Below are 26,526 nucleotides of genomic sequence, written 5' to 3'. Positions count from 1 at the left end.
TTCCTGTAGACAGAGAACAGGTTAGTGAGGACCCTGGCCATCACCATCCTGAACCTGTAAAGGCAAAGGCTCTCGGCTGTTCATAGCTCTAAGAAGCTCTAACTATACTTTGAAATAACAAAACTATGCCATTCTTCAGTTTGAACTGCTACAAATCCAGACTGGGATGCACACACTTTCTTATTTATTAATTTGAACTCCTGGTAGATTTTTGCATATTGTTTTAAGGGACTGACCCCATTTCTGAAATGTAAATAGTTAGAATAATGTCAAATTTATTTCACAATCTTACTGCTTGTGTGGCATTGATGATTTGTATTTGTGTGATAGTGACACTTTTACCTCAAGGAGTCCAGCTGAATAAATTTAGCTGGCCTTTAGAATTTCAAATAATGAAATTTTAAAATGGTCCTACTTAAAGCTTTTCTTGGTATTTCAGTTATTCTGTATAGCAAATTAAACTATCATCTGATTAATAGGACTTCAGGCATTGGAATTGTCTTTTTGTCTATATTAGCCTTATTCTTAATTTTTAAGTGTTTATTCTTTTTCTGATTCAAATGGAACATTCTAGAATCAAAGTTCCACATAATCTCACCCTTCAGGAATAATCACTGTTAAGAATTTGGCCTATATTGTTTTTTTATTTCCCCTATGCACATACTAACACACATTCTTTAAATTTCTCAAAAACAGAACCATACTTTACAAACCACTTTGTAGCATACGTCATTCACTTAACAAGATGTCTTATAAGACTGGTACATATAGCCCTTCTTCATAGCTCTTGAACTCTGGTATTCCTTTGTGTGAATAAGTTATTTAACTAACTCCTTATTGATAGATGATTGAGTTCTCAATTTTTAAATATTACAAACATTTGGTGCAGTGGACATCCTTATTTGTGTATCTTGGCTACATCTGTGAAGTGTATGAAAGTGGAATTGCAAAAATTAAATAAATAAATAAAAAGAAAGTGAATTGCCCTATTAGAGGAATTAAATATTTTCAATTTTATTACAAATTTTTCCCCAGTATTGTGTCAACACGGCCACCAAGAATAAGATCTGATTTTTAAAAGGCAGTTACTAACTCTGATGGCAGCTATACAATCGAATAATGAGGCTGGGCAATGAGAAAGTTATTGGAGTCCAGTGATGGGAATGTGTTAGGGAGAAATTGTACAGAAACATGCATATGGGAAGTTAGTAATGTAATGGAATACTTCTTTTTTTTTTTTTTTTAATGGAATGCTTCTTTTAGCACATTTCAGTTGAACTGCGATGCAGCTCTTCAGCTATTCATCGAAACACTGCTACACAACACCAGTGCCAACCAGAGCCAGGGAGACGCGAACACACAGTCTGCAAAGCAGCAGCACCCTAAAATCCTGGCTAAAGCTCTGGAAATGGTTCCTCTGCTGACAAGCACAAAAGATTTGGTCATCAGTCTTAGCGGAGTACTGTATAAGGTAGATGAATGGGGAAGTGAATGTATTGGGTCACTTCAAACATCTCTCCTACCCTTAGTTCATTTAGATATGTAGAGTAACAAGCTGGAAATGTAAGTCCTATATTTTTTATAAATTTTTAATTTTGATAATTTTAGATTTCTATCTTTTTAATATAGCTTATTTTATAATATTTATTTGAGAGAGAGCAAGAGTGTGCACACACACAAATTGGGGAGGGGTGGAGAGAGAAGCAGGCTCCTTGCTGAGTAGGGAGCCCAACATGAGCTCAATCCCAGGACCCTGTGATCACAATTTGAGCAAAAGGCAGATGCTTAATCACTGAGCCACCCAAGCACCCCTCTTTTTAATATAATTTAACATAGTAGTTTTCCTGTCTTTTTTTTTTCTAAAAATAGAAATAGCCTTTTCCAGATTTTTGAAGATAGCACATTCTTTGAAAAAGATCAAACTAGAGAGAAATATAAAATCAAAAAGTGAAATTTCTCTATAACCCCATGCCCATATCTATGTTAAAAATGTTAGTAGTTTGGTGACTATCTTAGGTTAAATATCCTATTCCTATTACTCTTTTTTTTTCACTTAATATATTATCATTACATGTCAGTACACATATATCTGTCTCATTTTTGACAGATACATATTATTCCACAATATGGATGAAACACACTATATTTATTTTTTTATTTTTTTAAAAGATTTTATTTATTTATTCATGAGAGAGGCAGAGAGAGAGGCAGAGACAGTGGCAGAGGGAGAAGCAGGCTCCATGGAGGGAGCCCAATGTGGGAGTCGATCCCGGGTCTCCAGGATCACGCCCTGAGCTGAAGGCTGAAGGCAGACACTTAACCGTTGAGCCACTCAGGTATCCCGAAACACACTGTATTTAACCAGGCCTTTATAGATGGACATTTAAATTGTTTGTACATTTCACTATTACGTTGTTAAAATGAATATTTTCATATATGTATATGTACGTATTTGCCCTCTTCGTTTGATTATTTTCTTAGATCTTCCTGAGAATTGGAACTTTTAGTTTGAGGGATTGTTTCTTGGGGGAGTAAAAGTGGATAGAAGGGCGAGGACAATTATAAGACAACAAGAAATACTAAAGTTTTATATTTTGCGTGAAATTCAGCCAAAAATAATACAGACTTGCTCAAAAGTTCTAGGTACTACAGAAATCATCTTCCGGGGATCCCTGGGTGGCGCAGCAGTTTGGTGCCTGCCTTTGGCCCAAGGCGCGATCCTGGAGACCCGGGATCGAGTCCCACGTCTGGCTCCCAGTGCATGGAGCCTGCTTCTCCCTCTGCCTATGTCTCTGCCTCTCTCTCTCTCTCTCTCTCTGTGTGACTATCATAAATAAATAAAAATTAAAAAAAAAAACAACAAGAAATCATCTTCCCACTTAGTTCACTGTGGTTATTCTTGTGACTTTATTTGGCATTTAAGAAATGGGAAAAAAAGTAATGTGTGGGCAGAAACAAAGAACAAAGAGAATACTTCTTTCTTTTTATGAACATATATAGGTGCCACCCAATTAATTTTTGCATTTCAGTATATGATTAGAGCCAGAATGGAATCCTTTGAGAAACTTTTTCTTGGAGGCCTCATTTCCAGTTACATCATTTCCAAAAAAAGGTCCATTTCCTCCAATTGTACTTTTCCCATCTATTTTTTTTTTTTTTTTTAACTTTTCCCATCTTAAATGGAAGACATAGAATTCTAAGTTAAAAGTCTTACAAGGGATGCCTGGGTGACTCAGTGGTTGAGTGTCTGCCTTTGGCTCAGGGCCTGATCTGGAGTCATGGAATCGAGTCCCACATCAGGCTCCCTACATGGAGCCTGCTTCTCCTTCTGCCTGTGTCTCTGCCTCTCTCTCTCTCTCTCTCTCTCTGTGTCTCTCATGAATAAATAAATAAAATCTTGTAATAAAATAAAAGTCTTACAAAATTTTGAAATTTTGATATATTTATTCTTTCTAGATTTTTAGTACCCTAAGAACAGCTTTCTATTTTATTTATTTATTTATTTATTTATTTATTTATTTATTTATTTATTTATTTATTTTTATTTACAGCTTTCTTTTTAAAGTTACTTTGGAAACATTTTAAAGAATGTTTATCTTCATAAAGAGCTAGTTTTAGAGATAAAAACATTTCAGATAAAACCATTTCAGTTTGACTTTTTTGTTTGTTTTTTGAGAGTGCTCATGAGGGCATGGGTGGGGGGAAGGGCAGAGGGTGAAGGAGAGAGAGAATCTTAAGCAGTTTCCACACCCAGCATAGAGCCAAACAAGGGGCTTGAGGCTTAATTTCATGACCCTGAGATCATGACTTCAGCTGAAATCAACAGCCAGACACTTAACTGACTGAGCCACTCAGACTTCCCCATTTCAGTTCATTTTTAAAACAATAATCTAACACCATAGTGCACTAAGGTTTTATATTTATGATCTGTACTGATGACCATTATTGAATAAAACCATCTTTTGGCCTGGCATGATCTTAAGTTTTGATATTTTTAAATTTTTATATAGTTGGATCCCTATGACTATGAAATGATTGAAGTCATCCTAAAAGTTATAGAAAGAGCTGATGATGAGATAACCAACATCAATATTAATCAGGTATAACTAATATATTATACATTTAAAAATTACCTTTATGCTGCTTTTTGGACATTTACAGAATTGCAGTCATGTATTATCTTTCTGGACTATCCTTTCTGCTCTGTATTTTACTCCTGTCTTCTTTGAAAGGCATACAGAAGTAAAAAGACTTTTCATGCTTTCTATATTTTATCATTTACCTTAATCCTATTTTTGCTTTACTAAAGCAATTTAAACTTGTCCAAGGGCATGAAGTCACTGAAATACTAATTTGGAAGAATTAAAGCAAAATTTTTGTGATTCAAAAGAAGGGGAAAAGATGTATTATGTGGAACCCGAGTTCGAGTCCACTTACTACATTGGTAGGTAGGACTGACTCAATTCTAGTGCTTTCAGTAGTTTCTTAGTCTTTTCTGAATTTTGGTCATAGTAGCTTTTATCTCTTTTTAAATTGGATTTTAAAAATTAAGAGACAATGTGTTGATTCAAAAGGTTTTGCAGGCCCCCAAAATATCAGATTTAAGCTAACAAAAAGTAAAGGATGTAAAGGGTTAATTTTAGATCTACTGCTTATGTATTTAAAATGAAACCAAATATTTTTTAGATCTCTCATACTGTTGGGAGAAGGCATGGGAAACTGTCAAATTCACAAAGACCCCACCAACCACAGGATTCCATTAGTTTCTCCACACATAATTTCTTTAATCATTGTATAAATTATGGTTTTGATTTAGAAGGATAACCTTAGAGGTAAAACTATAGAAGTTTTGTTTATCTTTTTGAAAACAAGACCATCACAGAAATGGAAATCCATGATGCTATCAAGCTAGACAATTCAGAAACAGGATTGGTTTAATCTCACAGGAAATTACATTTATATTTTAATATAGGCATTGAGTCTTCTGAAACATTTAAAATCATACAGAAGAATATCTCCTCCAGTGGACCTAGAGTATCAGTATATGTTGGAGCATGTGATAAGTTTGCCATCAGCCGCCCAAACTAGACTGCCTTTTCACCTAATATTCTTTGGCACAGCACAGAACTTCTGGAAAATTTTATGTATGTTCCTTAATTTCTTATGACTGTTATTGAATAGCCAAAAAAAAAATTTCTTAACCAAATCATATTTTTTCTCATTTCCTTTTTAGCTACAGAACTCAGTGAAGAATCTTTCCCAACACTGCTCTTGATTTCTAAGTTAATGAAGGTAAGATGTATCTTTATACCCTCTAGTTAACTTAGACCCCGTATAGAAGGATTTTATGTGGCTTTCGGGTAAAACCCTTAAAGGTGCTCATATAAAACAGACTTTTCTTTTCCTCTCTTTGAAGTTCTCTTTGGACACTCTGTATGTGTCTACTGCCAAGCATGTTTTTGAAAAAAAACTGAAGCCCAAGCTCCTGAAGTTAACAGAAGCTAAATCCTCAACACTGATTAACAAGGAAATAACTAAGATCACTCAAACCATTGAATCCTACTTACTGTCTATAGTTAACCCAGAGTGGGCTGTGGCTATTGGCATAAGTCTTGCCCAGGATATCCCAGAAGGTATGGATTCTTCCTCTAAATAGGCTCAAAATGTTTGGCTTCTTGTTTTGAACTTGCAGTAAAAAAGAAAATGGACTTCTCTGTCTTTAAGGAGAGGCATTTAAAGCTATTGATGTTAGTTTAAAATGTTGTGTGTCCTGTTTTCACTTCACTGCACTTGGTGCATTGCTGACATTGTTAAAATTTGCTGAATATTGAAAAGGCTCCAGTCAATTCAGCAAGGGTCCCTGAAGCTTATCAGGCTGCAGAGATGTGGGCGCTCCTCCATCTTGTTGGTAGGGATAGAAACTGATGTTTCCTAATATCCAGTCACATTTCTGGTGATAAATCTTTATATGTTCTTGCATAACCAAAGAACACACAAGCACAGGCACTTATTGCCATGTTTTTATTTGTAACAAGTTGAAAATAACTTAAAAAATTTTTTAAAGATTTTATTTATTTATGTGAGAGAGAAAGAGAGAACAAGTAGGGAGGAGGGGCAGAGGAAGAGAGAGGAAGCAGACTTCCTGCTGAGCAGGGAGCTTGACTTGGGCTTGATCCCAGGACCCCCGGATCATGACCTGAGCCGAAGGCAGATGTTTAATAGACTAAGCCACCCAGGCACCTCAGAACTATTTTTTTTTTTTAAGATTTTATTTATTTATTCATGAGACACACACACACAGAAAGAGAGAGTCAGAGACACAGACAGAGGGAGAAGCAGGCTTCATGCAGGGAGCCCGATGTGGGACTCGATGCCGGGTCTCCAGGATCAGGCCCTGGGCTGAAGGCGGCGCTAAACTGCTGAGCCACCTGGGCTGCCCAACTAATTTTTTTTTTTAATGCTTATTTGTCAGGAACTTGTTTTAAATTATTTTATTTTTTCATTTTTATTTTATTTATGATAGTCACAGAGAGAGAGAGAGAGAGAGAGAGGCAGAGACACAGGCAGGCTCCATGCACCGGGAGCCCGATGTGGGATTCGATCCCGGGTCTCCGGGATCGCGCCCTGGGCCAAAGGCAGGCGCCAAACCGCTGCGCCACCCAGGGATCCCAGGAACTTGTTTTAAAAAGAGAGCATATAGGAAAAAAAAAAAAGAGAGAGAGCATATTCATATAATGAAATACTGTGTAGTTGATTTGGAAAGATACCCAAGCTATATATATATATATGTATATGTATATATGTACATGTACATGTATATGTATATATATATATATATATACACATATATATATAAAGTATATTAAGTGAGAACAGTGAACTGTACTACCTCTATGATCTTACCTCGTTTTGGTTAAAATGTATGTATCCTTCTGTCCTATTTAAATTGTATTTTTACTCTGAGAATGCATTCTCATTTTTAAAAAATAGTCTTTTTAATTTGACTCAAATACATTTGTCTTGAAAAGATTAACATTTGCTTAATTAAGGATCTTTGTCTTCTCAGGTTCCTTCAAGATGTCTAGCTTGAAATTCTGCCTGTATCTGGCTGAGAGGTGGCTACAGAATATTCCATCTCAGGTGTGTCTGAATTACACAGTGGATGGTTCCTGTCTCTTTTCACTTAAATTGTGCTCCTCTGGTATACCTTCTCATCTTGTCCTCATATCGGGCATCTTTAAGGGTTGTATGCCTAAAATGAAGAAAGATTAGGGTTTATGTAGCTATGTAAGAATGTAACTTAAGGCAGGGAGGGACCTCAATTGACAAAGATAGATTCTTCATTTCACCTGAGATTTAGAGCATGAGATTCTCTTTTTACCTGTGTGGGTTTTTTTTAAAGGATGAAACACGTGAAAAAGCAGAGGCTTTGTTGAAGAAGCTTCATATTCAGTACCGACGATCAGGCACTGAAGCTGTGCTCATAGCCCACAAGCTAAACTCCACGGAATATCTAAGAGTGATAGGAAAACCAGCACATCTCATTGTCAATCTGTACGAACACCCTAGCATAAGTCAAAGAATTCAGAACTCGTCTGGCAAAGATTATCCAGGTGAAGACAAAATGCCACTTATCTTTCTGCTCAAGAACTATCATTTTGATTCTCAGTTATCTTTCATTGAAAACTTGGGTTTTTCTTTTTAAAATCCTTTATCTTGAATATCTCAGATATTCACACAGCCGCCAAAGAAATTGCCGAAGTTAATGAAATTAATTTGGAGAAGGTCTGGGACATGTTGTTGGAGAAGTGGCTGTGCCTGTCCACAAAACCTAGTGAGGTAAGTCCATTCTCCAAGAGGATCTATTGTTACATCTGTTATCCCACACTGACAGAAGCTTCTAATTAAGAGTTCACACTCTTAGAACAAGGAACATTTGCTGCTTTTAATACCTTCTGTTATCTGATGAGTTATAATGAAGTTTCCTTTTTCTTTTCATTTAAATATTGTTTTGCAACTATTTTACTTTTTTAATTGGTGATTCCAGATGAACTCTTATATAAAAGAAGTGGCCTGTTCTTAGATTAATGTGACTCTTTATTTGAAATAATTTTAAATATACTGAAAAGTTGCAATAGTTTTAAAGAATTCCTATACACCCAGCTCCTTCAGTGTTTAATATTTTGCCATATTTTCTTTGCCCTATAATATATTTACTTGTAATATCTTTCTGGACTGAGAATGAATTGCATATGGCATGCCTCTTTACACCTTAACAAGTTGATATTTCCTAAGAACAAGGCTTTTCTCTTAACCACATTATAATGATCAAAATTAAATAATTTAAAATTGATAACACTATTGATACAACACAGAGCTCAAATCTGGGCAGCCCGGGTGGCTCAGCAGTTTAGTGCCTGCCTTTGGCCCAGGGTGTGATCTCTGCCTCTCTCTCTCTCTCTCTCTCTCTGTGTGTGTGTCTCTTGTGAATAAATAAATAAAATCTTAAAAAAAAAAAAAAAGAGAGAGAGAGAGAGAGAGAGAATCCTGCCTAAGTGGTATCATGTCCTTCTCAGGGTATGAAATGAGGAAGCATATGATGTCTAATTTGCCCTAATAGCTCATGTGAATTTAAATAACCGGGTGTCCCTATTACATAGTTAACTATATTTCCTTTTATAACTATTAAACTGAGACAATTTAATAACTTGCTCTTTTTTTTAAATTTTATTTATTTATTCATAAAGACACAGAGAGAGGTAGAGACATAGGCAGAGGGAGAAGCATGCTCCCTGCAGGGAGCCCGATGCAAGATTCAATCCGCGGACCCAGGATCACAACATGAGCCAAAGCAGACTCTCGACCCCTGAGCCACCCAGGCGTCCCTAATTTGCTTCTCTTCAAACTCCTTTCCCCACCACACAGATAACCCAGTTTTGCATATGTTGATGATTTCTACACCAGTCTGCTTTTTTTTTTAAAGATTTTATGTATTTATTAATGAGAGAGACACAGAGAGAGAGAGGCAGAGACACAGGCAGATGGAGAAGCAGGCTCCATGCAAGAAGTTTGATGTGGGACTCCATCCCCGGTCTCCAGGTTCACACCCTGGACTGAAGGCGGCACTAAACCGCTGAGCCACCAGGGCTGCCCACCAGTCTGTTTTGACTGTGGTAGGATATTGATCTTTTTAAAGGGATCTGGCTAATTGATTTGCAAAATGTCTCATTCTTACGATGTTTCTCATGATTAGATTCAGGTTATGTCTTTTTGGCAAGAACACCATGTAGGTGATTTTTTTTTCAGTGTATGACATCAGGAGGCATATAGTTTCAATTTTTTAGAGAAATAGTGTCGTTAACATCTAAACTATGCTACAATTCAGCAATCCAAATGCAGAATTTTCTGTACTGCTTCTGTGTTTTCAGGCAGAACTCAATCAGGGAGACTTCCTTTATCTGCCTAGGCAGATATGCCTGAAAAAAAAAATCTATTTGTAAACAAATGCTGTAACTGAAATGACATTAGGTTTTTAATTAGTGTTGATATCCCTTAGTATTCAATGTAACAAGTATTTATTTATTAAGTGTCTACGAAGAGGGGTACCTGGGTGGCTCAGTCGGTTGAGCCATCTTTGACTCAACCAACTAACATGGTTGACCTACGCCTTTGGCTTAGGTCATGATCTCATGGTCCTGGATCGAGTCTCACATCGAGCTCCCTGCTCAGCAGGGAGCCTGCTTCTCTCTCTGCCTCTACCCCTGGTTCATGCCCCCTCTCTCAAATAAAATATATATTTTTTAAAGTGTCTATGAAGAGAAGGACTGAGCTTTATTGTACCCAGAAGCATAGCTAGGCCATATAGAATCTATGGTTGACTCAGAAACCAGCATGTTTTAACCTCTATGTAAATTTGGAGAATTAAACTCAAGCACCTTGAGGCCAGGACCTGTGTCTGTATCTAGCATCTTGCACATGGCTTTGTAAGTCCCTGTAGCTCAATACTGAATTACTGACCAACTCATTTCTAATCCATGGAGTCTTTTCCTTTTAAAAGTTACCCAGTGACTGTAAGCACTGGGAGATAGGAGCATTTATTTTGTTCACTCAGGCAACCCTTGTGCTTGGAATTGTGCCTGGCACATAGTAAGTGCTCAGCAAATATTTCCTGACTGAATAAATGTGAGGAAACTCTTTTTAACTTTTTTTTTTTTTTTTTTTTTAAATATGTGTAAGTTCCTTCTTTTTTTTTTAAGATTTTATTTATTTATTCATAGACACAGAGAGAGAGGCAGAGACACAGGCAGAGGGAGAAGCAGGCTCCATGCAGGGAGCCAGATGTGGGACTCGATTCCAGGTCTCCAGGATCACACCCCAGGCTGCAGGCGGCGCCAAACCGCTGCGCCACCAGGGCTGCCCAATTTTTATTTTATTTTTTATTTTTTTAAAGATTTTATTAATTCATGAGAGAGAGATTGGGAGAAGCAGACTCTGGGAGCCTGCTGCAGGACTCAATCCCAGAACTCTGGAATCACTATTTGAGCCAAAGGCAGTTGCTCAACCATTGAGCCATCCAGGTACCCCGAGGAAACCCCCTTTTAAAAGGAAAAATCTAATTTCTTCTCTGTAAACATAATTCTGTATATTGGGTTTTTCATCTAGTTGTGTTATCTTATATAGTCAACAAACTTTTCTGTAGTTCTTTTTTACCTTTTTTTTTTTCACTTTTTCAAAGAAACCATCAGAATTATTTGAACTTCAAGAAGATGAAGCACTACAAAGGTACTTTTTCTTTACTTACATGTGTTTGTATCTTATTGCCGAGTTGGAATCTTACAATAAATCTGTCAGAGGTTGGTTTTGAAAAGATTTTCTTCATGTAACTTGGGTCAGAGTCTCTGAGAAGAATCACTTAATTGATATATGGCCATGAGTATATACAACTGTCTCCAGTGGAATAAATAAACAACCAAGACCCAGAATTTCTGAAACCTCAGTGAGTCCCTACTAATGTAGAGGGTTCCTAGAATACCTTTAGCAGAGGATGCACCTCAAGCAAAGGAGAACTCTTTTATTTTCTACAACTCTGGCTCCAGACCCCTATGTATTCTCTTACTCTGGAGAGCTAGGCTGGTTCTGATATGGGTCACTAGGATTCCTTTTACCTTCTAACCGAAGACTTGAGACCAAGGTTTCATCTAATGGGCTAAATCTAATTGGTCACGGCTTGCCTACTATATCTGGACCTAAATCAGAAAGGATGTGGTAATCCATTAATGATGCTTGGCATAGGCATGGGGGAGGGATTGGTGACATGCATGCCAGCTTTTTGCCATTCCTGCTCTAGACCAAAAGTAGGTCAAGTCACCTGTGAAGCTCTGCATCAGCCTTGGAGATCTGATAGTGAGAAAGGATGTAGAACAACAAACCCAAGAGAAGAATTTCTCCTGGTTTGGGCAGAGCTGGCTTACCACCCCCTCCATTCCTTCCTTTCCTGTGGACTCCACCTTGTCCTTGCTTAGTCTTTTAAACACAGGGGCACCTTTGTCTAATAAGCAAGAGGTAGATTCATCCTGCAATGTGTAACTGAATCAGTCACAACAGAAAGTCTTAGAGGGAAACCATTCAAAGAGAGAGAAGAAAAGAAAATCCTAGGGAGCTCCCAAAGGGATATTTCTTACCAATTTTGTAGCTTCTTGCCTTTTCCCACTGACAGTTCTACCCTCTCCCTCCTTCGTACCACATACACCCACCCTATCCATCTTACTCTCCTCTGGAAGGGGGCCAGTCAGGTCTGAGTCTAGAGGTTAAACATTTAACAGGTCCTATGAATTAAAACAGAATTCTCCATTATAGTGTCCAATGTACTTTGTAGCTATAGTCTGTATTAATTTCTTTTTTTAAAAAAGATTTTATTTATTTATTCATGAGAGACACAGAGAGAGAAAGGCAGAGACACAGGCAGAGGGAGAAGCAGACTCTATGTAAGAGCCCGACGTAGGACTCAATCCTGGGTCTCCAGGATCATGCCCTGGGCCGAAGACAGGCGCTAAACCGCTGAGCCATCCAGGCTACCCTATAGTCTGTATTAATTTCTTTTTTTTTTTTTTTTAAGATTTTATTCATTCATTCACGATAGACAGAGAGAGACAGAGAGAGAGGCAGAGACACAGGCAGAGGGAGAAGCCAGCTCCATGCAGGGAGCCCGATGCGGAACTCGATCCCAGGACTCCAGGATTACACCCTGGGCCAAAGGCAGGCGCCAAACCGCTGAGCCACCCAAGGATCCCTATAGTCTGTATTAATTTCTTAAGTAGAATTTAGACTGTCAGAGATTGGGCAGCCCTGGTGGCCCAGCAGTTTGGCACTGCCTTCAGCCCGGGGTGTGATCCTGGAGACCTGGGATCGAGTCCCACATCGGACTCCCCACATGGAGCCTGCTTCTCTCCGTCTCCCTCTGCCTGTGTCTCTGCCTGCCTCTCTCTCTCTCTCTGTTGTGAATAAATAAATAAAAATCTTTTTTTTTAAATTTAAAAATTAAAAAACTGTCAGAGATTGATGAGCTGTTTTATAGATGAGAAGACTGAGGCCTAACATTTATTGTTTTTATCATCTTTAGCTATTATTGGAACTCACTCAAGAAAAGATTAAGCATCCATTAAGGGGAAAGGCAAAAATGTCTTTGACCCCAAACACTTCAGGCCCATGTTTGGGATGCCTTGTGACTTTTTCTAAGGACTGTAAAACAGGTCTGTTGTTTAGGTGCTCTATCACTAAATTAAAATCTAAATGTAATTTAAAATATTTTTCCCCAGAGTCTTGTATCTTCTTCTGCCTCGTCCGATTGATTACAGTTCAAGAATGCTGTTCGTGTTTGCAACATCAGCTACAACTGTAAGCCCTAGACATGGAGTCAAAACTCATCTTTGCATGAGAGCTTAACATTTTTTCCTTCATATTTACCATGCTTGGTATCATTAACAGATGTTTAACATAATGCTCACTTACACACTTATTCAGAGTACTGCATATCTTACACTTGTAATCAGGATTATAGTGTCAGCAAGCCCCATTTAGTGCTGGCTTCCATAACGTCCTGTTTGGCAAACTGAACCTATTGACAATTCCCATGGTTATCTACATTCAAAGTTATTAACTCCTTGGTTAGGCAACATTCCTACTACCAGGGGCCCTGCAGGATGGGCTGTACCCTCCAGCCATTCCTCCTTCTCTCTCCACTAGACTTTAGCTGGCTAAATTTTCCCTTTTATCTAAAGGCAACACCATCTCTTTAGCCTTCAGGCTTTTGTCTCTAGGAATGTTCTGAGGTAGTTGGAACTGAGGGAGAGAAAGAGTGTAGAGCCAGGAGGCAAATGGGTCTTGGATAGAAGGAAGGAAAGAGGGGAAATCAGAGGTTGCTGGTTGTATGTCCTCGACAGCAACTGAGGAGAAAATCCATTTTTCCCCCTTGCATATTAGTTTATCTGATAGTCATAGTTTCAAATAAAAATAGTGGTCTGTGAAAAGTGCCTAGTTCAGCTCACAGTTCATTCATACATGTGCTTTTCCCTGAGAAACCGTCAGTCCTGTAGTATGCTTTACATATGCTTCCCATTTGGTCACACAGAACATTGATGAATACATCTTAATTAATTAATATGTATTCAAGCATGAACTCATTAATATATTTAAGAGTTGAAGTTTCATAAAATTAATTTTTACTGCTCCATCAAGAACCTTGTTAAGTGGAAGTCACTTTTGTTTGGCTGTAAAGAATGCCATGGCTGCCCCAGCAAATGGGTGTTCCTACCCTGACTAGCACTGGTTGTTTTACCCATCAGCGCAAATATCACACAGTCTAAAGGCAAATAACATCTTAGTATTAATGTGAAAGTAGTTTTGACCTTTTCCTACTTGAAAGAGTCTGAGGAAGGCCTACCAGGGGTCCATGGACCATGCTTTGAGAATCACTGGCTCCCTAAGAGAAGAGATTGACTGATTTTTTTTTTTTTTAATGACATTTATGTTACCTAAGTTGAAACTCATGTACCCAACTACAGCATGCGTGTCTCTGCAAACCTGCTTTGGTTTTACAGACATTGGGTGTGCGCCAGTTAACTTTTGCCCACAGAGCACGAGCTCTTCAGTGTCTCCTATATTTGGCTGACAAGGAAACTATAGAATCTCTCTTCAAAAAACCCATGGAAGAAGTGAAGTAAGTAGAATTTTTAAAATTGTGTTAATAAATAGGAAACACGGGTGCCTGGCTGGCTCAGTTGGTAGAACATGTGACTCTTGATCTTAGGGTCATGAGTTCAAGCTCCAAGTTGGGTGTAGAGCTTACTTTAAAAAAAAAAAAGAGAAAGAAAGAAAAAAAAAAGAAACAGGAAATAGATCGGTTCTTTGGGAGCGTACACTTAAGCCCCTTACTTTGTAAGAGTGCATTAGAGTAGCTGTGTATATACCTAGTTCTGCTACGTTGAATGTCCTTGCCATTTTAGCAAAGGGGACATAGACCTCTGAAAACATTTTGTTCCCCTAGTTTTTTGAAGCATTTAGGAACTGAATGCTTTCTTAATCTTGCTCATATTGATTTCTTTCTAATATTCAGTGAATATATTTAGAAGCCTAAAAAATAGACATTTGAAAACAAGCAGGCCTAACATTGCCCTATGGTGGCTTTTTTTTTTATTTTATTTTTTATTTTTTTTAGATTTTTTTTATTTATTCATGAGAGACACAGAGAGAGAGGCAGAGACATAGGTTGAGGGAGAGGCAGGCTCCCCATGGGGAGCCCAATACATGACTCAATCCCAGGACCCTGGGCTCACAACCTGAGCCAAAGGCAGACGCTCAACCACAGAGCCACCCAGGTGCCCTGCCCTATGGTGGCTTTTATCTTAAATGTAAATGTGGCTTGTAAGAATGATTCCCATTAATACCTGTTTTCCAGATCTTACTTGAAATGTATAACTTTTCTGGCATCATTTGAGACTTTGAATATCCCCATCACATACGAATTATTTTGCAACAGTCCTAAAGAAGGAATGATTAAGGGTCTATGGAAAAACCACAGCCATGAATCCTTGGTAGGTACATGGAGTTGTCTGGGGTGGGGCCCCCATCTTCTCAGATGCTCTTGTATTCACTCAAATGCCTGAAACTGGAGAAACTCTTTATTCCTGAACAAGTCTACTGCTCTGAGACCATTTCTACTTTCCTAGCTTGACAGGTAACAAGCAACTTGGAGGCTCCCCTTACCTCTGTCCCTTAATGCTTAGGTCCTGATCCCCACCAGCAAGAGGACACTTCTATAATCCCTTCCTAGAGCCTGTGTGTCCTCATCCGGGTGGGGAGAAGAGGCTGTCCCTATGCCAGGAGGGGTGTTGGTTCTCTTCCTCCTCACTGACTGTGGGAATTCAGTCTCTGAGGCAGTTGAAACCTAGGGCATAAAGATTATGGGGCCAAAAGGCAAACCATTCTTGGGTAGAAAGAAGACAGTGGGGAAAGTCCAAAATGCTGTTTGAATTCATTTCAGCAAGAAGAATTTTTTTCCTTGATTTATTAGAGAGATAGGGGGCTTTACTGAAATCAGGCAATAGACGCACCTAGATTATGAGTGTATTTTGTGTGTTAGCTGCCTACCTTTTCTTTTTTTTTTAAGATTTATTTATTTATTCATTCAGAGAGAGCAAAGAGAGAGGCAGAGACACAGGCAGAGGGAGAAGCAGGCTCCATGCAGGAAGCCCGATGTGGGACTCGATCCAGGTCTCCAGGATCACACCCCAGGCTGCAGGCAGCGCTAAACCGCTGTGCCACCGGGGCTGCCCTGCCTACCTTTTCTATGGGTGGTTTCATTTCCTGGTATTTTGAAGCAGTATGATTTTGTTTTGTTTTGTTTTGTTTTTTTCTTTTCTCTTCAGGCAGTCAGATTGGTGACTGAGCTTTGCTTAGAATACAAAATCTATGACCTGCAGCTTTGGAATGGACTCTTGCAAAAGCTCCTTGGCTTCAATATGGTAAGACTCCATGCCCTGGGCTGAGGGTTCTGTAAAAGCTCTTGCAGAGCAACTCTTCAGCATTCTGCACATACTTGTGATTGAACAGCTGTATGCTGCAAACATTCACTCTCCTTGGGTTTGTGCCAAACTTAACTTGGTGTTGGACCAGAGAAAGTGCTAACTCAAAAATGACATAAATTTTGCTGGAAAGAAATGGAAGCTTCCCTGACCCTTTTTGATATTTGTGATTTAGTAAGTGAGCTTCCCTGATCGTTCTCATGGCAAATACATTTTACTGATACTTCTTTTGAAAATTGAAGAATCTGCTATTTCATGTTTAAGTTTTCCATTTTGGTAATTTCCAAACTGTATTTTATTTTTTTCACAGATTCCTTATCTAAGGAAAGTTTTAACCTCCATCTCTAGTATCCATTCTTTATGGCAGGTATGTAGTTTCCCAAAGTAAATTTTGTAGAATTTAATCTTTAGGATCGCCTGGGTGGCTTGGTCGGTTAAGTATGGACTCTTGATTTTGGCTCAGATCTTGATCTCAGGGTGGTGGGTTGGAGCCTCTCATCAGGCTCTGTGCTCAGCAGAGAGTCTGCTTGAGTGCGATTCTCTCTCTTTCCCTCTGCCCCTCCCCCTGCTCACACACACTCATGCTCTTGCTCTCTCACTTTCTCGCTCTTCGCGCTCTCTCTTTCTCTCTCTCAAATAAATAAATAAATCTTTAACAACAACAAAAATAATTTAATATTAATACTCAGTGGACTTGTGGCACCCGGGTGCATTAGGTAAAGTAACTGGTTCCTCGGTAAAGAACGGAATCGATGTCCCATTAAGGTGGTGTCGGGACCAGTACTTCGCTCAGAGGTCACCTCTCAGAGGAGGACCTCACCAGTCCCAGCCCTCCAGGCCTCTGGAGCCACACCCTCATGTCTGCTCTCCAGACCCTGGTTCTACAGTAACACCTGTCTCAGTGTAATTTGGCTGCCCCTCCTGGACTTGGAAGATATTTAAATCAGACACCATGTCATACTAATCTTTTCTAAATTTCACAAGTTGTGTACCACATAATCATTACTATGTATAATGATGTATAATGTGGAAATAAGTAATCTATTCTTAGCTTAATACATTAGAACAGTATAGAAATATATTGAGTAAAACATGAAAATTCTCCTTTACCATTTCCCATCAAAATTATCTCCCCAGGGGGGGAAAAATTATCTCCCCAGAAATAGCTACTATTTACACGATCTTATGTTTTCTTCTAGAACTCTCCTATTATATAGGTATGTGTCTGTGTGTCTGTGGGTGTATATACATTTTTGTACATATAAATGCAGTGACATTCTAGATAAAATTTTTTTTCCCATATAACCTTGGTGCCTCGGAGACTGTTCCACAGAACACATAGAGATCTATTTTCTTTTTTTAATTGAGATACAATTCCCATGTAAAATGTACACTTTTAAAGCATAAAGTTAAGGGGTGCCTGGTTGGATCAATCCATGGAGCATGTGACTCTTGATCTTGGGGTCGTGAGTTCAAGCCCCACATTGAGGGTAGAGATTACTAAAAAAATAAATAAACTCTCAAAAATAAAGAAATAAAAATTGTACAATTAAGTGGCTTTTAGTATATTCATAATGTTGCTCAACCATCACCGTTCTCTAATTCTAGAACGTTTTTTTCACCCTGAAAGTATGCCCCAGATCCATTAGCAGTCACTCCCTATTCCTTCCTCTTCCAGCCCCTGGAAGTGTCTATGCTGGATATGTTGTATCAGTGGAATCATGCAGTATGTGGCCTTTTGTGCTCCCTTCACTCAGCATCATGTTTTCAAGGTTTATCTGTGTGGTCACACGTTTCATGGTTTCATCCCTTTTTTCTAAACTAATGTTCACGGTATGGACAGACTCACATTTTATTTATCTATTCATCAGTTGATGGGTTTTTGGGTTATTATAAATAATGCTGTTCCACGAACATTTATGTACAAGTTTTTATGTGGATGTATGTTTTTGTTTCTCTTCAGCATATCCTTACGAGTGGGATTGTTGGATCTTAAGAGACCTGTATATTTAATGCTCTTAGCACCTCATTAGTTTTAACTCTTAATTTTTCTCTATAATAAGGAGTAAAATGTATTAAGTCATTTTACCCCTCCCCTATGAGTGGAAATTGATGTTGTTGCCTTATTCATTTTTTGAAATCCTTTCTCTTACATGCTTGTGCCTTTCCTGTGGCTCTTACACAATGTCTGGCACACAGCAGTCTAAGTTTTGTTTTCTAAGTTGGTTCTGACACTTCTTTTCCTCAAATGAAACAATAACGAATCAGCCAAGATTCGTTAAGATCAAGATAAGATCTTGAACCATACGCTTATGAAGAAAATCATCCAAGGGCACCTGGCTGCCTCAGTCAGTAGAACATTTGACTCTTGATCTCAGGATCATGAATTTGAGACTCACACTGGGTGTAGAGTTTACTTTGGAAAAAAAAAAAAAAAAAGAAAGAAAGAATACTATCCTAAAATCTAACCATCTCGAACAGAGAGATACCAATTTATGATTTTGGTCTTAGCATCCAGAACACAACCTCTCAGTATAGTTAGTTCTGCGACTGCAGAACCTAGAGAGTTAGTGATACCCCAGGCTTGAATCCCATTGTGTTTTTGTTTCCCCAGGTTCCCTACTTCAGCAAAGCTTGGCAGCGTGTGGTTCAGATACCCCTACTTTCAGGTATTTTTCTCTCCCCTGAAACATTGACAGTAGCATTTTATAACTCTATACGTGGGAGTATGTGCACATTACTGTTGTTTATTTTCAGCATCTTGTCCTCTGAGTCCCAGTCAGTTATCAGATTGCTGTGAGAGTCTCAGTCGCTATTCTAGAGTAAGTAAGATACTTGTTTTCCTACCCCCAAAAGTCCTCTGTGTTGCTTATAAAATTCATTTCTAATTAACCTCTCTTTCCGGGCAGCCCCGGTGGCGCAGCGGTTTGGTGCCACCTGCAGCCCAGGGCGTGATCCTGGAGACCCTGGATCGAGTCCCACGTCGGGCTCTCTGCATGGAGCCTGCTTCTACCTCTGCCTGTGTCTCTGCCCGCCCCCCCCTCTCTCTCTGAATAAATAAATAAAAAATCTTAAAAACAAAACAAAACAAAACAAAAAAACAAAAAAAACCCTCTCTTTCCAATAATTCATTCTGGGGAAGTTAAGCACACCGCTTGCTTTTTTTTTTTTTTTTTTTTTTAAGATTTTATTTATTTATTCATCAGAGAGAGAGAGAGAGAGAGAGAGGTGGAGAGACACAGTCAGAGAGAGAACCAGGCTCCATGCAGGGGGCCTGATGTGGGACTCAATCCCAGGTCCCCAGAATCACACCCTGGGCCAAAGGTGGCGCTAAACCACTGAGCCACCTGGGCTGCCCAGTCACTTGCTTTTAAGATAGACGGTCTTCTATTTTTACCATGTCTACTTTCCATATGCAGTGCAGCTAATAAACTCATGGTCAGTGAGCATTCTCTAAAATTAGTTTTAATGTATGTACACAGTACTTTTACAACTACCCTAAATTATGCAGTGTTACCTCATAAGTTTTGAGTCTTCTGAGAACACTCAGAAGACATGTATCTTTAGGCATGTGTGGGCTTTCAGACATAATCACAGCAGCAACCAGTACTCTGTGTTCCAGTAGGCAGGTTATTTTATTCCACGAAGAATGCAGTGAAAGACTCAAGTTACTCATTACTAAGCATATGTTATGCCCCAGCACTTCAATGTTTAAAATCTTTGAAAGCAGAGTCAGGTAGCAAATTAATTCATAAATTAATTTGATTGGTATTAACAAATTCATGTGCTCTCTTGAAGATGTCCAGTTTCAGATGATCTCGACATGATTGGAGTAGCCAGGCAGTATGTCCAGTTAGAGCTTCCAGCTTTTGCACTAGCCTGTCTAATGCTCATGCCCCACTCGGAAAAAAGACACCAGCAAATTAAGGTATCTCGCAAATTATTCCTCTGGGGCTGCCAAAGAAACAGAAAGTCTCATGCTGTATGTCCCCTGCAAAAGTGTTGCATTTTCTTTTTACCAGACCTGTGAAGCATGAGTGCATCAGTGTGATTGGGGTGGGAGATTTGTATGCAGGTTTAGCAGGCGATAACCCTGAAAGATAGATCAAGATCCATCTGAGGGATGCCTTCAGAGGGATTTGGACCTTTATCGGGTACAGGTGGGGAGGGCAATCACTTTTCCTGGAAGAGTAAAGTGAATTAATTGCTCAGGAACTGTTTTATAAGGAACAATCCATGGGCTTGATCAGAGGAGAGAGGAGGCAAGAAGAGATGAGTGAGAAGTTGTTGCACTTGACTGGAGGTGAATCTCACTTGATCCACACACAACAGCAGGGATGTGGATGGGCAGGGAAGGCTTGAGGGGATATGTCCCTAGAGTAGGATGGTGGCAGTGAGAATGAACTGGATGGAGCAGCTTGACTTAGTGATTGGATGTGAGAGATAAGAGAGAAGGTTTTGTATGTGGGTGTCTGACAAAAGGAGCCATGAGCAGTTTGAGGACAGAACTTTAAAAAATAACTCATTCCCTTTACAACACAGACAAATAGAACAAAGCACTTGGGAATGTTTTGCAGTATTTCCCCAAAGGTAGATAAGCCAGTAGATAGAGAACTATATAAATAAACACACTTTTTTTTTTTTTTTAATCTGTCGTTTTGTCTGTTCATTGCATTTTTTCACAGCCATCTGTGCTTGTCTTTGACTTGGGGTTTGTTCGTTTGTTTGTTTGTTTGTTTGTTTTTACTATTCATAAACTCATCCGTTGATGCTTTTCAAAATTTCAGTATTTAAATAGATTCCTTTTGGCACCTAGGATGACAAAATGCTTGTCAAACAGCTCTTACTATTACAATAGGTATTTGTAAAATGTCTCCTTCCTTATTTCCATAATTTTTTGTTATATGATAGAGGTGGGCTTTTTTTCCTATAATAGAAATTCCTAAAGATATTCCAAATTTAAAAATGAAAACCTTTCAGATTTGACAGAATAGTAATAATACTTTCCCATTAACTGTGTTTTGATTTTTTTTCCTCTAGAATTTTCTGGGGTCATGTAATCCTCAGATCATTTTACAGCAATTAGAAGAGCATATGAATACTGGCCAGTTGGCAGGATTTTCACATCAAGTAAGAGGCATTTTCTTCTTCTTTTCACTATGAAAAATTTGATATTAGAAGGTAATAATTTTTCTGAAATCAAAATTAAGCTGAAAACTACTATCTCTGCTTGGTAATATATAAAATCATTTTGCTTTTAGTAAACCTTAATAAATTTTTTAAAAGACAGAGACATCATCTCTCTTATTTGCCGCCATGCTCAGTGGAAAATCTATAGCCTTAAATGCTTGTTGTAAGTAGATCTTCCTCATAAAAAGTCCCAGAGTGCTTAACAGTAATTACTTATTGATTTAATCTGTTACTAAAATGGGCCAAAACATCTCCCCTTCCCCAATCCCTGAAAAAAGAGGCTTAGTCACAATACAATGGTAATTTAACTTGTGATTATAAGAAATTTTGGGGTATTGAATAAGGCCTCGGAATTTTTTCCATTTCAACACATTTTTTATATAAAAATACCTGTTATTCTATAGATCAGAAATCTGATTCTGAATAATATCATAAGTAAGAAAGACTTTGGGATTTTGGCAAAGACAAAATACTTTCAAGTGTTGAAATTGCACATGATGAATACCAACAACATCACAGACCTGGTAAACTATTTGGCAAGCGAGATAAGGTAAGTTAATTAACAAGCTACTAAACAAAAATGCCTTACCATAGAATTTCCTTAAAATTTACCTTTATTTTGGAGGAAAAGATCAAACAGTTGCACAACTATTTGGTTGTAATGAAGGGCTCTGTGTATTAAGTTGTAGCATTATTACACATACCCAGAGGCTAGTTGTATAATTCAGTCCCTTCAAACATGAACTTGGAATCAGACAATCAAGTAAGCTTTCTGAACCCCCAAAATAGGTGATTCACAATCCTACTTTAAAACCTGAATTACAGCTTTATTCCTTAGACACTTGCTCAGAATTGGGGGCTTTTATGTAATATAATTTTTGCTAAACTTGATTGTCTAATTTTCCCACATCCACAAGTTTGGAAGTCAGCTTCTTGGGATAGGGTTGGGATGGATTTAGAAAGTGAAAAGGAGAAGGGAGGAATGGCTAGTACTAAGGAAAGAAAACCTGGTCAGGACAGAAGTCTTTCCTGGGCCATCACCACATTTAGTCTAACTATGCTAGCCACTTGGGATGTGTCCCTTTCTCATTACCATGCCATGCATTTCCTTCTGTTTGTTTACCACTTGTGATCTAACCATAGATCATGTGTTGTTTATAAACATTATTTTTTGAGACATGGTATACACACATATATATGTAGGCGACACATATTTCAAATATGCCGTATGATAAATTTTGACATATATATCCCCCCCCTCCCCCCGTGAAGCCATCACCACAATCAAGATAGCAGACATATTTATCACTTAAAAGAATGTCCTCATGATGCTTTTTCTTTCTGATTCCATAGTTTAGATGAAGCTTCAGTCTTTATAACTGAATATTCAAAGCATCGTGGGAAACCTGTACCACCAGATACCACTCCCTCTGAAATCCTGAAGGTAAAGCTGGCCCACCATTACTTGGGTTCTAACCTGGCACTATTTATATTTTTAGGGTCTTGATATTGAACCAACTTATTCTGGTGTTGTGGAGATAAATGTATTTTTATGTATAAAAATACATAAATGTATTTTGAAATTTTGGTTTTTGTATAAGGGGGTCCTAGACCAGAAATCAAGAGGCCATGGTTCTGCTCTCTGAACAGTGTGGCCTCAGGCCAGTCACTCACTGAGCCTGCATGGAGTTTAATTTTGTAATTTGGACCACATGGTCTCTTGGGTGCTCTACAGCATTATGATTCCTCATAAAATCCTATTTTTCATATTGAAGCAAGTGAGAGACTCCTGGATGGCTCATGGTTAAGCTCTGCTTTTGGCTCAGGGTATGATCCTGGAGTTCATGGATCGAGTCCCACATCAGGCTCCCTGAGGGGAACCTGCTTCTCCCTCTGCCTATGTCTCTGACTCTCTCTCTCTGTGACCTCTCATGAATAAATATATAAAGTCCTTAAAAAAAAGAAGTAGAAAAACTAAATTTCAAAAAGCATTAATTAATGTTGTACTTGGGCATTAATTGATTTTAATTCTTCTCCTTTTTAATTACCAAAAACATATGTTCACTATAGAAAAAATTTTTACAAGAGCCAAAAAGCAACAACCCACAAAACCCTAATCTCTTGAAATCTCACTATCCAGAAATAGGATCACTGTTAACATTTTAGTATACATCCTTCCAAATGTTTTCATGTGTAAAATACACATGTAAACTATTCTTACTTTTATTCTTTTTTTTTTTTTTTTAAGATTTTATTTATTTATTAGAGACACAGAAAGAGAGAGAAAGAGGGAGCTGAGCCATCCGGGCTGCCCTCTTACTTTTATTCTTAACTAAAATATAAGGTAAAAGTCTGCTTCTTTTTTTTTTTTTTTTTTTTAAGTAATTTCTATACTCAACGTGGAGCTCAAACTCACAACCCTGAGGCCCAAGAGTCATCTGCTCCACTGAATGAGCCAGCCAGGCACCCCTAATATTTTTTACTTTGATCACGTCTTGGTAGTTTTAGTAAACTTATTAAAGTTACTGTGGAGGCTTTTCCTTCCCTTTGTCCAGATCAGGCATGTTAAAATAAGCCTACATTTTGTTAACTTTCTTTTTTTTTTTTTTTTAATTTTTTTTTTTAAATTATTTTATTTATTTATTTATTTATGATAGGCACACAGTGAGAGAGAGAGAGGCAGAGACACAGGCAGAGGGAGAAGCAGGCTCCATGCACCGGGAGCCCGATGTGGGATTCAATCCCGGGTCTCCAGGATCGCGCCCTGGGCCAAAGGCAGGCGCCAAACCGCTGCGCCACCCAGGGATCCCCATTTTGTTAACTTTCATTAATAACTTCTCTTGTTCACTTCCAGTTTGTTGTGTTCAATGGCATAGGATTACTTTTTTTTTTTTTAAATAGAGATTATTGATTCAGGATACAAATTTGTGACCCTTAAAATATATCAGTTTTTCTCTAGTCCTATCTTATCTAAATGCCAAATAATTATATATGTAGCAGTTTAGCAATAGTTAAGTCTTAAATTTTATGGTTTATCAGACCATTTTCTATTGAAAAAACTAAGTGACACTAATGAAAATGCTTCTATGTTTCTTCCCATTTAGATGTTTCTTAGTGCATCATAGTAGATCATCCAACCTTTTATAAGAAGAACAGAGGGAAGTCTGGAGTCTACTATTAACTAATCATATTTATTACAGATTCAAAATTGTGCAATTGATGTATTCTAACTTGTCAAATGTTAACCAACAAGTAACAGCTGAAGCATTTAATAGCAGTATGATTATCCCTTAAAGAACTCATGTCTTAAATTAATAAACCTTTTCTTCACCAGTTACTTGCATGACTTACAGAGACTATCTTTTGCACCCCACATAAAGGAAACTATGCAAAAATATTTTGCTCCCCTCATAAGAAAAGCTACTGCTTATATCCTGTATCTTCATTTACAAATAAGAATAGTGTCAATATTTTTAATGTAAGTCTAGCAAATATGTATCTTATGTTTTGCTGCAGAACATATTAATGGCCAGCCAGAAAAATAGAAACCACTCTAGGTATTTCAGGACAGAGAAGGATTGGATGCCAGGAATTGGTTACAAGGGTGTTGAAAGGACTGAAAGGCAAAGGATGGATAGGGGGTTTTGGCTAGAGAGGCAGTAGTGGGAGGGCCTGAGAGCTGGAGGCTGGGGGTGGGGGGAGCTTCGCAACCCTGAGCCTGGGGGAGCCGCTGCCCACAGCAACCCTCAGTCACCCCCAGCAATGGCTGCTGCTACCAGGCCACCCCCAAGAGAGAAAAGAAGCAAGTCTTTGCCTTTTTCAACCTTCTGATTTTCCTGCCAAGGCCAAGAATGACAGAACCAAACCGTAACCCGTGTGGCAGGGGGTCCGGGAGAGGCACCTCCTGGCTGTCAGCCGCTGCAGTACAGCAGTACGGAGGCTGGCCTGGGGCGCCCCACCCCGCTGCGCCCCTCCCCCCCAGCGTGCAGAGACCTCCTCACACCTTTCTCCCCCTTGGCAATCTTTTTCTAGGTGTGTGTGTAACTTGAATAAATTGAATTTTATAAAACAGAATGAGTTTCCCTTTGCTTTTCCAGTTAGGAAAAACATTATTTCTATACAGAAAACTCAATGTAGCATTGTAATTAAAAACGTGGGTTTTGGGGGTAAAGCTAGTCTGGATTTGAATCCTGGCTCTGTCCCATACTAGCTGTGTGATCCTGGACAAGTTATATAACTTCTCAAAGCCTTAGTTCCCTTATTTGTAAAACCTCCTAAGGAGGTTTAAATGTTCCTCCCCTTGCTCTGTTCTGATTATTTAGACTACAACATTTTTCAAAAAGCTTTTTCTATATTTGGGATTATTTCCTTGAGATGCATTCCTTGGAACAGGTTGACCAGATCAAAGGGAATGAAGAACAGCTTAAAAGCTCTAGATATGGGTTGCCTGACTATGTGTTTCAAAAGATCTTTTTCACAAATGTCCCTTCCTACCAGCAAGAAGCATGTCTGCTTTACCTCTTCTCCCTAACATGGACCAATCTGACTTTTAAAAACCTTTTGCTAACATGATAGGTGAAAATGGTATCTGACTATTTACATCTGTATTTCTTTGATACTTCTTTAATTGAACCTTAAGAAAACTATCTGTATTTGAAAGCAGAGCCTGGAATTGTCTTCCTGGCCATAAAAAGTGAAAGGAAGGGAAGGGGTCAAATGGTGGCACCAGAAGGTAACAAATATGAAATGACTGCATGCCTGATGGGCTCAAGCTAAACTGAATGATCCTTTTCCCAATCTTAACACTGGTTTCATTGTTTCAAATAAAGTTCTGATAGGCAGGGATACCTGGGTGGCTCAGTGGTTGAGTGTCTGCCTTTGGCTCAGATCATGATCCCGGGGTCCTAGGATCAAGTCTCTGCCTGCTTCTCCCTCTGCCTATGTCTCTGTCTCTCATGAATAAATAAATAAAATCTTTTTTTTTTAAGATTTTATTTATTTATTCGCGAGAGACACACAGAGAGAGGGGCAGAGACACAGGCAGAGGGGGAAGCAGGCCCCATGCAGGGAGCCCAATGTGGGACTTGATCCCAGGTCTCCAGGATCAGGCCCTGGGCTAAAGGCGGCACTAAACTGCTGAGCCACCTGGGCTGCCCCAAATTCTTTTTTTCTTTTTTTTTTTTTTTAGAGATTTTATTTATTTATTCATGAGACACTCAGAGAGAGACAGAGACATAGGCAGAGTGAGAAGCAGGCT

General features: G+C 38.6%; 2 protein-coding genes across 2 annotated transcripts in view; one reads left to right on the top strand and one right to left on the bottom strand.

The window, feature by feature from the left end:
• ZCCHC8 (zinc finger CCHC-type containing 8) overlaps window positions 1–114 on the bottom strand; it is a 114,057-nt gene extending 113,943 nt beyond the window's left edge. Inside the window, exon 1 of the mRNA XM_049101721.1 lies at window positions 109–114. The gene's annotated coding sequence lies outside the window, so the exon portion shown is untranslated. The remainder of the gene's footprint in view (window positions 1–108) is intronic.
• KNTC1 (kinetochore associated 1) overlaps window positions 1–24,606 on the top strand; it is a 79,049-nt gene extending 54,443 nt beyond the window's left edge. Inside the window, 22 exon segments of the mRNA XM_049101723.1 lie at window positions 1,264–1,471; window positions 4,011–4,100; window positions 4,973–5,144; window positions 5,234–5,292; window positions 5,417–5,633; window positions 7,067–7,140; window positions 7,403–7,613; window positions 7,730–7,839; window positions 10,736–10,782; window positions 12,816–12,894; window positions 14,097–14,215; window positions 14,954–15,089; window positions 15,924–16,019; window positions 16,390–16,446; window positions 18,694–18,748; window positions 18,837–18,886; window positions 18,888–18,901; window positions 19,878–20,007; window positions 21,120–21,209; window positions 21,674–21,819; window positions 22,623–22,713; window positions 24,374–24,606. Coding sequence (XP_048957680.1) covers window positions 1,264–1,471; window positions 4,011–4,100; window positions 4,973–5,144; window positions 5,234–5,292; window positions 5,417–5,633; window positions 7,067–7,140; window positions 7,403–7,613; window positions 7,730–7,839; window positions 10,736–10,782; window positions 12,816–12,894; window positions 14,097–14,215; window positions 14,954–15,089; window positions 15,924–16,019; window positions 16,390–16,446; window positions 18,694–18,748; window positions 18,837–18,886; window positions 18,888–18,901; window positions 19,878–20,007; window positions 21,120–21,209; window positions 21,674–21,819; window positions 22,623–22,713; window positions 24,374–24,394 — 2,272 coding nt within the window. The 3' untranslated portion in view covers window positions 24,395–24,606.
• Window positions 24,607–26,526: the final 1,920 nt, after the last annotated feature.

This window comes from Canis lupus, chromosome 26, assembly GCF_003254725.2.
Source record: "Canis lupus dingo isolate Sandy chromosome 26, ASM325472v2, whole genome shotgun sequence".
Classification (NCBI taxonomy): Eukaryota; Metazoa; Chordata; class Mammalia; order Carnivora; family Canidae; genus Canis; species Canis lupus.
The sequence above is the reverse complement of the archived record's forward strand: the minus strand, read 5'-3'. Positions and strand labels throughout refer to the sequence as shown.